The sequence below is a fragment of the Diabrotica virgifera genome, chromosome 9 (assembly GCF_917563875.1).
Source record: "Diabrotica virgifera virgifera chromosome 9, PGI_DIABVI_V3a".
NCBI classification, from domain to species: Eukaryota; Metazoa; Arthropoda; class Insecta; order Coleoptera; family Chrysomelidae; genus Diabrotica; species Diabrotica virgifera.
Window position 1 is genome coordinate 120807277 of NC_065451.1, and position 12655 is coordinate 120819931.

The 12655-nt window shown below is 35.8% G+C and overlaps 1 protein-coding gene across 1 annotated transcript; it reads left to right on the forward strand.

Moving 5' to 3' along the window:
• The first annotated feature begins 1550 nt into the window (after positions 1–1550).
• LOC126891277 (uncharacterized) lies at positions 1551–5423 on the forward strand. Its single transcript, XM_050660456.1, has one exon. It carries the CDS (start codon positions 1551–1553, stop codon positions 5421–5423), a length of 3873 nt encoding a protein of 1290 aa, XP_050516413.1.
• The last annotated feature ends 7232 nt before the right edge of the window (positions 5424–12655 follow it).

Genomic DNA, 12655 nt, shown 5'->3' on the forward strand with positions numbered 1-12655 from the left:
CCAATCGTCCATGCTGCCGTCTCCCAGTTATACTTGGGGCCAAATATCTGGTCAGTATTCCCTATATCTTGCGTATATGTTTCTAAATAAGGGTTGTACGATGTTTGCATATGTAGAGGTTCGTCGTCACTGATCTGTGATGGTTGATTAATGTGTGAGTCATCTTCGTTGAGATCTGGTTTAGGAACATTTTCATTCACGTATTTGGTTATTTCTTTAAGAGGCGTAGTTATTGGCTTAAACGTTGTCTGTAGAAGCTCTTTTTCATCAGCTTGCATTCTTCTAAGAGCTTTGTACTTTTCTCTCACTATTGCCGCAAGTTTGTTTACTTGGGTTGCTCTACTTGAAGACATGTTAACAAATGAATTCTCGACTTTGAGTCCTTGTATTTATACCTCTGTGCCTTCTGTCAGTGTGTCTCTGATGACGTCTGTACGTCTCTGGTACCCCTCTGTAGTTCTCTGTGCCTTTTGTTAGCGTGTCTCTGATGACGTCTGTATGTCTCTGATACCCCTCTGTGGTCGTCTGTGCCTTCTGTTAGCGTGTCTCTGATGACATCTGTACGTTTCTGGTACCCCTCTGTAGTTGTCTGTGCCTTCTGTCAGCGTGTCTCTGATGACGTCTGTACGTCTCTGGTACCCCTCTGTAGTTGTCTGTGCCTTCTGTTAGCGTGTCTCTGATGACGTCTGTACGTCTCTGTTACCCCTCTGTAGTTGTCTGTGCCTTCTGGTTAGCGTGTCTCTGATGACGTCTGTACGTCTCTGCTACCCTCTGTTAGCCTCTGCTACCCTCTGTTAGCGTGTCTCTGATGAGATCTGTATGTCTCTGTGATCGTCTGTGTCTTCTGTTAGCGTGTCTCTGATGACGTCTGTAACCCTCTGTAGTCGTCTGTGCCTTCTGTTAGCGTATCTCTGATGACGTCTGTACGTCTCATGTACCCCCACTGTACGTCTCAGGTACTGCAGTTAGTAATGAAAGTGGTGGGGGAATAATCAAAGATTTTTAAGTGTTTAGATCTAAAATTTGCTATTTATACTATTGTACAGTGTTTATAGTGCTTGCTAGATCGGTATTATGTTGGTAGTACTGATACTTTCATGTATCTCTCGTAGCATGAGTAGGGAAAAATGTAACCAAGTTCACTAAATGTCTTAAATGCAGCACTTTTACATTGATTCTTATGGAACAACAAGCACAAATCTACACATTTCAGGGGCCTTTCGAGCATCACATAATACCATTCAGTTTTCCGTCCGACTAAAAGTATTTAATACCCTACATTATGGCATTTTCTTCATTCTGTTTCAGATATTCCTAGCGTTCAGACGTGTGCTCTGGTAAGTTTTAAAACGTTCAGACGTGCTCTGGTGGTGAGTGATATTTTTTTGTTTTTTGAAAATTTTTAATATTTTGAAAATTTTCGAGTTTTTTTTGATAATTTTTGAATTTCTGATTCAGATTTTTTGATTTTTGGTTTTTTGATAATTTATAATTTTGTGAAAATTTTTTATTTGTAATCTATTTTTGAATATTTGCTTTTTTGCTTAAACATGTTGGCAAAACTTATTCAGGTAATTGCAACCATCTTAGGCTTAATCAAAAATGATTATAATGCTGAAAAGTTAAGACAAGGGTTGATAGAGTGTAATAAGGCATCCAAAAAATTAAGGGACTCTATGAGATATGCCAAGACGATTGGCGAAAAGCAGCACCTCGAAGCTCAGATGCGAAAGGTGAAAACATTAAGAAACCAATTAAAAGCCAAACAAAAGAAGGGGGCAGGACTGACACCAACAAAGGAGACTGCAAAGCATAGGGTGCATTGGGATGATTCTTTATCAGCGTTCAACTCAAGAATTCGGACTGGAGTCATCTCAAATCTTAAACACAAGGACCCGAGCAGTTTCCTCATCGATTGCAAAGCTCTGTTCAAACGTAGAATTCAGAACGTTCTTAAGGAAAATGAGGCAGTAAAGGTGAATATGGCATTTGGTGGGGAATTCGAAGTGGCCAGCGGAGATAAGATCTTAAATGAAACTAAGTATTTCACTACTTCAAACTCACCCATATACAAAGACACAAACTTGGATGAGTGGTTTGAAAAGAAAGTAGTGGAGCCCATCTCCAGAGACATGGAAGAATTCCAAGAACGCGATTCTGGATGGGCTCTAAAGGCAGTTGTTAACCTGGGGGTCAACATTAACAAATTTACACCACAGCTTGGCTCCTCATACATTGATCTTCCCCCTCAGATAAAAAGAAAACAGGCATGCATTAATGTTAAGAACGATGACGAGGCATGCTTTGCATGGGCTGTCATATCGGCATTATACCCTACAACTAAAAATGTCGATTTATTGTCATCTTACCCGCAGTACTCGAGCATATTAAAACTTAAAGGTATTCAGTGGCCTATGACTATCAAACAGATTCCGAATTTTGAACAGCAGAACAATATATCGATCAACGTATACATTTTAAAAAAGGAGAAGAACTATACGACCCTCCCAACCTTCATAACAAAGAACAAGAAGGATAAACATGTGAATCTTCTTCTTGTTCAGGATACATATGAGGAGCAAGGTACTCCGATTAGATATCATTACGTTTGGATAAAAAATCTATCCCGCCTCCTCTCCACCCAATTAAGCAAAGAAAAGAGAACAAAATATTTCTGCGATACATGCCTCCATTACTTTCGATCACAGGAACAGTTAAATGTTCATACGACATGCTGCAAAGGGCGCTCAGATGTTATCTGTGATAGGTGTTTACAACCATTTTCATCATCAAAACAGCTAGAAGCTCACACCAACGATTGCGTAAGAATTAACACAACAGCCATCAAAATGCCAGAACAAAGTCGTAAAATGCTAAGATTTAAGAATTTCAGAAATAAAATTAAAGCCCCCTTCGCCGTTTACGCAGATCTCGAAAGTGCTTTAAAACGTACAGGTGATCCTAAGAAACATCAGGAACACATTCCTGTAGCAGTTGGCTATTTCTTTAAATGTTCCTATAATGATACCATCTCTTTTTATAAGTCATATCGGGGAAAGGATTGCATGAAATGGTTCGTAGATGAACTTAATCAGCTTGCTGAGAATGTTTCTACAGTGTTTATATGCCCATATGATATAAATATGACATCTCAGCAAGAGAGTGATTTTCATGCAGCCACGCATTGTCATATCTGCGAGCAGCGCTTCTCCCTCGATGATAAGAAAGTTCGGGACCACGACCACCTCACTCCAGATAATAACTACAGAGGTGCGGCCCATGAAGGCTGTAACATTAATTACAAAGATGCTCACACTATCCCAGTGATATTTCATAACCTTAGCGGATATGACGCCCACTTCATTGTTAATGATATTGCTACACACATCAAAGGCCCAGTAGATCTCCTTCCTATTACTAAGGAAAAATATATCTCTTTTACGAAACACATTGATGATGCTCGAATTAGATTCCGTTTTATCGATAGTTTTCGATTCATGGCTTCTTCTCTCGATAAGCTCTCTTCTTATTTGATAGAATATCCTAATCTCCGCTCCCAATATACTTCGCTTCCTGAGGAGAATTTCCATCTTCTAACTAAGAAAGGAATCATGCCATATGATTATATCGATTCATTTATAAAATTTAGTGAAACGTCTCTACCTCCTATCGAGTCTTTTTACAATAAACTTGAGGATAAACCATGTCCTCGTCGACATTATCGTAGAGCCCAAGATGTGTGGTCATCATTCTCATGTTCCACTCTTGGTGATTATATCGATTTATATATGAAAACAGACATTCTTCTTCTTGCCGACGTCTTTGAGCAATTTCGATCCAGTTGTCTCAAAACATATAATCTTGACCCAGCTCACTACTTTACTCTTCCCGGCTTCACGTGGGATGCAATGCTTAAACATACAAAACAGAAACTGGAGCTTTTAACAGATCCAGATATGTTTTTGTTTGCGGAGCGTGGTATACTTGGTGGTTTGAGTCAAGTATGCTCGAAACGCCGCGTTCACGCTAATAACAAGTATATGGAATCTTACGATCCATCACAACCCGACTCATATCTGATGTATTTCGATGTCAATAATCAATATGGCTGGGCAATGTCTCAATACCTTCCATATGGTAGTTTCGGATGGGTCGATGCCAACATTGATATTCTAAGTATTCCAGACGATGCTTCTGAAGGGTATTTTCTCGAGGTTGATCTGAAGTACCCTCAACATATCCACGATCGTCATAAAGATCTTCCGTTTTGCCCCCAATCATTGAACCCTAAAACTATGCTTCCTCCTAAACGACCGCGAGAGCAAACTAAATTAATGGCTACCCTTCATGATAAAGAAAGATACGTAATTCATTATAGGACCTTGAAGCAAGCGCTAGCACACGGATTAATACTAAAAAAGATTCACCGCGTCCTGAAATTTAAGCAGTCTCCTTGGCTAAAGTCATACATTGACTTGAATACAGATCTCCGGAAGGCAGCGAAAAATGAATTTGAGAAAAATCTCTTCAAGCTTATGAACAATGCTGTGTTCGGCAAGACCATGGAGAATGTGCGCAAGCGCGTCGATATTAAATTGCTTACTGAATGGGAGGGTCGTTACGGAGCTGAAGCTAGAATAAGTAGTCCCCTGTTTAAGAATGCTATTATTTTTAATGAAAACTTGGTAGCTGTCGAGATGCATAGAGCGGAAATATGGTTAGATAAACCAATATATGTGGGTATGAGTATACTGGATTTGGCTAAAACCACGATCTACGATTTTGACTATGGGTATTTAGATAGAAGGTTTGGTGAGAACTTTACAACCTGCTATACAGATACCGATAGTGTGATCGTGGAGATACGGGAAAAAGATCCCTATGAGGCTATGAAAACAGACTGCCATCAGCACTTTGACACGTCTGACTATCCTAAAGATAATATTTATGGCATCCCCCAGGTTAACAAGAAGGTGTTGGGTATGATGAAGGATGAGAATAATGGCTGCATTATGACTGACTATATAGGGCTCCGATCTAAATTATATACGACGAAAGTAGCTATCACAGATAATGACATCACAAAACTGAGGGGGAAGTTGATAGATCAGGAGTATGAGGACGATGAGATTGAAATACTTATTAAAAATTATGGTGTGACAAAGAAGGCTAAGGGGGTTAAGAAATCTGTTGTAAACACTAAGATTACCTTCGAAGACTACATCGAGTGTTTAGATACCTTTACAACAAAGACAGCCTCGCAGAATCTAATACGCTCAGATAAGCATCATGTTTATACTATAACACAAAGCAATATTGCTCTCAGCCCCTATGATGATAAAAGACATCACCTTCCGGAGTCTTATGATACGCTTCCGTGGGGGCACTATTTAATTGATAATCTTGAGATGGATGTTAATTAGATTTAACACAAAGCAAGACTACAATAAGCCAGCCATATATTAACATTTATCCTTGATGATTTGATTGACTTTAAGATGGATGCTGATTGAATATGGTCATTTTTTGAACTTTATTTATTACATCAACAATAATAATAAATATATCTGAATCAGACAATTTTTTATTATATTTCTCTTGTCACCCTTTAATATCACTCATCATTTTTATGTCATTAAGATTAGCATATTTAGTTGATTGAATATTTTTTAAAATTTTATTTATTTATTACAGCTAACACAATGCTAAATATATCTGGAGCAGACCTTTTTACTACGTTCCTTTTCTCAACCTTTCTTTTACTCATCGTTTTTATATAATATGATAATTCTAATCGATCTATATTTTGTGTATATTATCTCTAAATTAAGTATATTTATTAAGATTAACCCATATAAAAAAAAAAGATGTTTATTTATGACCAGTAAAAAGATATCTGATATGGACCATATAACAGGCAAATTAATAAGACGTTCTGGTTAACTCTAGAGCCGTTGCTCATGTAGCCTATAAATTAAGACAATCGATAACTTAATGGTCTTCTTTCCCCCGATTTAGTTTTAAGTCTTCGATAGCCTGTCACAAAACAGGAGTCGGAAAAATCCCTAGTGTTAAGATTAGATAACCTACAGTTATCGATCAAATTTACCCTCAATAATTCATTTTGAATACTACAGAACATAGTAACGAATGAATTAACACCAAAGTGTCGATGTTTTAACATTAATATGAATATATAAAAGATGTCCAACAGATCAATAAAAAGATGTCTATTAAACCAAGTTAGATAATAATGAGCTGATCTTAGTAAGTTAAGTGTATTGCTATTATTATTAAATATATTATCATATAATGTAAAATATTTCATTCCTACTAACCATCATCCCTACTAACATGGCGGTCGATGTAGTCGTACCTTCATATAGGTAAAAAATGGGGGTTACTATACTTTCGACTACCGTGTTTCAACTACCATTCCAAGGTCACAAGCTAATGCTTAGCGCATGCGTAGCTGTGTGTAGTAGAGCGTAGCAGAGCGCTGCAGCGGTTAGCAGAGGATAGCACGAATGTGACATTCGACGTAGGACGATACATTTACTTGACGTCCGACGTGCTATCCTCTGCTAACCGCTGCAGCGCTCTGCTACGCTCTACTACACACAGCTACGCATGCGCTAAGCATTAGCTTGTGACCTTGGAATGGTAGTTGAAACACGGTAGTCGAAAGTATAGTAACCCCCATTTTTTACCTATATGAATGCGATAACTCTTGGAATTTTATTTAGAATAGTTCAGTCCAAGCTAGACTGTATCATGTCTAATAGAGAATTGACCCATTTAATTTGTATTGAATTTTTGTCCAAGGTTGACTTAAATGTCCATCACAGGACTCCTCTGTCCAAGGTAAACTTTCCGTTTTCCATGCTTTTTATATGGGCGTCCAGGATCCTATTTAATACTTAGTATTAGATGTGAATTTTATGAATAATAAACTCGTATTTAATTTCTTCTTCTTCTTTGTGTCAAGCCATCTGTCAATTCTTCTTCTTTTCGGTGTGTCAATTCTTCTTCTTTACGTTTGTCATGTTGCTGTCAATTCTTCTTTTCCGGTTTGCCACTTCTTCATTGTGTTGAGCCATTTTCACTTCTTCTTTTCGTTTGTCAATTCTTCTTCTTTTCGTTTGTCATGTTGTCAATTCTTCTTCTTCTTTTCGATTTGACAATTATTCTTCATTGTTTTGAGCTATTGTCACTTCTTCTTTTCGTTTGTCATGCTGCTGTCAATTCTTCTTTTCGTTTGTCAATTCTTCTTCTTCTTTTCGATTTGACAATTATTCTTCATTGTTTTGAGCTATTGACACTTCTTCTTTTCGTTTGGCATGTGGCTGTCAATTTTTCTTCTTCTTCTTTTTGATTTGTCAATTATTCTTCATTGCGTTGAGCCTTCTTCTTCTTTTCGTCTGTCATGTTGCTGTCAATTTTTCTTCTTCTTTTCGAAATGTCACGTTGCTGTCACTTCTTTCGTTACCCCCTCCCTTTCCAACAATACCTCAAACGTCACGATCCAACGAGCAGTCGCGTCTCCTCCACAAAAAGCGTCAAAAATGACCAGAATGGACCTTAGCGATTTTATTCGTTTTCCCATAAGAAATAACATGGGGCGCCTCCACCAAATAGCCCGTAGCCGTGCTGCCCTTTTACTTCCAATTTATGATACAAAAATGAACCGACACGCTACTCGAGATAGAACTCTAACTTCACGTGCGGTTACAACAATAAAAGGCAAGTTAAATGGTCAATCTACCCTGAGGGGGACGAAAGCCAAGGTTAATTGGTTATAATTTATATAAAAAAAGTACCAAATTTTCTCCGGATATTTGAGCTCAATTACCTTACAGTTGAGAAAATAAACAAAAGAAATAAATTGATTAAAAAAAAATACAAAATTTAAGCCTTGAAGAGGAGGTATTAATTATTTAAAAGAATTGAAAATATTAAATGGTTTCTTTTGTTTTTGGTTTGGGAAAATATTTTAAATATAAATGTAAGTGAAGTGTAATATCTTCTTCTTGTAGTGCCTATCCGTTTCGGATGTTGGCGACCATCATGGCAATCTGCACTTTGCACACTGCTGCTCTGAAAAGATTTGTAGTGGTTGTGTTGAACCACGTTCGTAATTTCTCAGCCAGGAAATCCTTCGCCTTCCTGGTCCTCGCTTTCCCTCTACTTTTCCCTGCAAGACCAGTTGCAGCAGTCCATATCTCTCACTGTTCCTCATGATGTGACCGAGGTATTCGATTTTGGCTGTTTTTATTTTGATTAACAGCTCTTTTTCTTTTTTCATTCTCAGCAAAACACCCTCATTAGTAATGTGGTCGGTATAAGATATCTTCAGGATTCGACGATAAAGCCACATCTCAAAAGCCTCAATTTTCTTGCAGGTGGCGTCTGTGAGAGTCCACGACTCAACTCCGTACAACAGTATAGGAAATATATAACATCGTAGTAATCTGACTTTTATGGGTATCGACAAATCATGACATTTGAACAACTTTGCCATTTTTTGAAATGCAGATCTTGCTTTCTCTATCCTACATTTGATTTCTATAGAATGGTCCCAATTTTCATTGACGTTCGTACCAAGGTAGGTGTATGTTTTTACTCTTGCTATTTGTTGACCATTCACACTGATTCGTCCAAATTGCTGTTCATTCTTAGAGATCATCATACATTTGGTTTTCTTAGTGTTTAGTGAAAGTCCGTATCTCTGACTGACTTCTGCGATTCTGCTCATTAACTCCTGTAGGGCTTCAGAACTGTCAGCGAATACCACAGTGTCGTGTAATATAAAATTATTTAATATGATATTTTTAATAAATATTTAATGTTCCAATTATTTTAAAAAAATTAATGTTCTTGATAATAATAAAAAAAGAAATACTTAAATCACTGTCCAACACCAACTAACGTAAAGTCCTTTCTAAATGTCCAACCAAAATAATGATGATAGTCCCAAAAACCAACTTAAGGAGGGGGTATGGTTTGAAATCAACATATCAAGCACATTTTTGTTAATTTTTTTCGAAACTATGGTAGAATTATTTTATTTTTAAAGTAAATAAACACATTAAGTACAATTCAAAGAATATTTAAGAAAAAATTCAATCCAAAATATTGAAATATAAGCCATTGGCGACAAATTTTGGCAGGCAGCTCAAAAAAATGGATTTTGCAGTGGACATCAGAACTCATCACTGGATTATACGAAACAAAAAATTCAAAAAGATTTTATTAGGTTATGAGTTTTACGAGGTAACAACGTCGAGTTTTTTTATTGTTAATGATTTTTGAATTTTTGGTATCACTCAAAAGTCAAAAATACGAAATTTTTGATAAAAATTTTGTGAAAACCAACAGATTTAATATTGTTGAACAAAAAATAAGCACAAAACGAAAACTATCTCGACGTTGTTACCTCATGAAATGTCTAAAGAAAATCTGTGCAAAATATGAGGTAGATCGGCCGAGTAGTTTTTCAGTTACAATGTCCACCGCATTTGAAAAAGCAGTTTGGAGAAAAATGCGTTTAAAGTTTTGACAATTGCATCTTCATCTTCTTATTTGTCTGCCAAATCGTAAAGTGATGAACATTGGAATATGTATTTTAAATTGGGGAGTAATCTACAAAAGAGAAGGCGAACAGTTGTTTAACGTTTCTCACTACGCTCCGGCGTGCTGGCGCGAAGCCGCGGCAAAGCGAGTCGAAGGTAGGGATATTCAACACCCTGTATCTCTGGTAATTTTACTCCGATTATTTTGAAATTTTCAGAGAGTATTCTTGAAAGTATGCACTTTTATTTGAAATAATAAAAAAATTAAATATTTCAAACCATACCCCCTCCTTAAAAGATGATTCCCGCCTGGGCTACCCTGTGACTGCTGCTAAAGTTGTTGATTCATCCCCTGATGTTCTGAGGGTGACATTTTAAGTGGTTCCAAGTGCTTCCAAATACTTCCAAGTGGCTAAAATATACAAACCCCTTGTAACTTTGGCATTCGATCTTATGGAAAAAGGAATAAGTTGGAAGTTAAACCTCAAATAAAAACTGGTCAGGATCCATTAAAAGAAGTGTTGTTTTTTTTCTGTACCAAAAACATTGGTACAGCTTGATCTTGAATAACTTTATGAAATTTTTTTATATTTAAATATAGAAATATGTCTATTTAAAGTTGGGAATGATATTAGAAGTTGTATCTATAAATAGTTAGTCGAAATATATAATAATGAAAAGAATTTAGGAACATTAGTAATTATGAAACTTAGAAATTTACCGCTTGTCAATATGGCTTCCTATATGAATGAACTCATGATAAAAACTCACCCGACAGCGATTCTCCCAAATTTTCACCAAATTAATACTTTTCTTCGTAAAACTAACCAAAACAAAACTTTCTCCTCCTTCAACTTAATTAAGATAATTCCGTATTAAAAAAAAATAACTCAAAGACGATTCCTTTTTTTTTTTTTGTTCAAACAGCCATCGACCACTTGGAAGTTATTTCTTCGAAGATTCAGCGAACAGTAAAAATTTTAAAAATTTGACAGTCCTTCTTGATACTTGCGACAGCGGGTACTCGTGGAACTACTGTCCAGTGTTGGCGGTGTTGCAAGATGGAAAAGTAGCATTTTATAAATATTAAATTATTAATGATTTTAATTAAAATATTTTCATTAAGTAACGTTCCGTTACATTCCCCTCCAACTTGATGAAAAAAAATTTAGGTACAAAAATTTTTTTTTCCTAAACTTAAAACATTACTAACCATAGTGGTCTATTTCTTCATTACACGTTGATTAGCAAGATTAAAACAATTTATGGATCAAGAAAAAAAAGTATGGACATTTCGTCAGATTCCATAAGATGACTCGAAGTCATATTAAAATGTCTGTATAAACCAGTAGCGAAGAAACCAAAACATAGTAAATAAATTTATAGTGACAAATAAGTGTCGAATTGGGCACTAGATCCAAAATTGAAATATCAATGGACATCAGATTTATATGGCATATCCAAGGACGAACAACCAGGCAAAAATTTGATCCAATTCGCACAATCACGAACTTGTAGCTATAATAAAGTAAAATCATAGAAATTATTGACCAAAATAAATGAAGAATTGAACACTTAATCCAAAATTGAACTCACAATGGACACCAGATTCATAATAACATATCCAGAGAAGAACAACCAGGAAGATTTTTGGAACAATTCTCACTAATACCAAATAATACTTAATATAACAAAGAACTGATTAACCCAAAATCAGTGAGGAATCAGACACTATCCAAAATCGGACTAACAATGGACACCAGATTCATAAAGCATATCCAGAGAAGAACGATCAGGAAGATTTATGGACCAATTCTCATTAATACTATATAAAATAAATAACTTAGGTATACCTACACCTACATCCGGTAGTATGAGCCAATCCGGACTATACCAAACTAAACTATTGGATCCAATATAGAATTAATGGTTTCAAACAAAAGGACAGCCATTGATCGATTCCATCCTAATATCGAGTTACCATAGCATCCATGAACCCAATCTAATAAACAAAAAATTAACAAAGTGTGAGGTAATGTATGTCACACTTATCCATACTAATCAACAGAGATGTAATCAATTAAACGGAAAATAAGATAAATACCTAAAGTATATCGACTAAAAGAATTCGGTGACTAAATAAAATTGATTCGTGCTGGTATTCGCTAGTTATAGCACGTTGCTACAGCAGATGTATGCCAATAACCAGACACAATAATAAGTAAAAATAAATTGGTGAACTAATATTCTGTTCTGTGATACCATTATCTGGGTGACAGAAAAATGTCGAGAACAAGCAAACAATTTTAAATAAAACTGTAGATTTATGATATGTTCTCACATATGTAGGATTATCTAGGAAATATACCTGAATCTAAACAACAACTTGCCTAAGGAAAGAAGTAACAATATAATAACAATAACAACTCATTTGTCTAAATACCCTAAACACTGAATTAAATGAACTTGCTAGGTATAGGGATAGTCAAGAACAAACGCTATGAATAAGAGACATAATATAAACTAAATAAACTTCCCTATCAACCTGTAACAAGGTAACTGGAATAATTAGATAATTACACTAAAAATGGTTAAGTCATTCTCCAACAAAAAGGATCAATCATTTCATGACTGAACATGTTATGACGAATAAACATCTGTGTACTCTGCCATGAAAGGCATAGATTACGAAATTTAATCGAACAGCACTGGCCAGTTACCGAACAACAACTTCGAACCCACGCATTCACCAACTCCTAGTACACACAGACTAATTTTTAGAGGAAATAATATGAAAGACACAAGATAAATCTAAATTCCCACTAATTCCAGGTTCATACTGTGTATTATTAAGGATATAAATTATTATAAGTATTTAGGACATCTGTGACAAACGTCGATAAAGTAAACCAATAGCAAATTAAAACTATAACATCTTTCCAATATGGCAAATCCACTAACAAAATATAAAACAAATAGCAGATAATCCAATATCCAAAGGTAACACACCAGTCAAGATATAGTAGTGTACAACGTAGTCCCATTGCAGTTAAATATGAGTAGTTGTATGAGTCTATATTGCC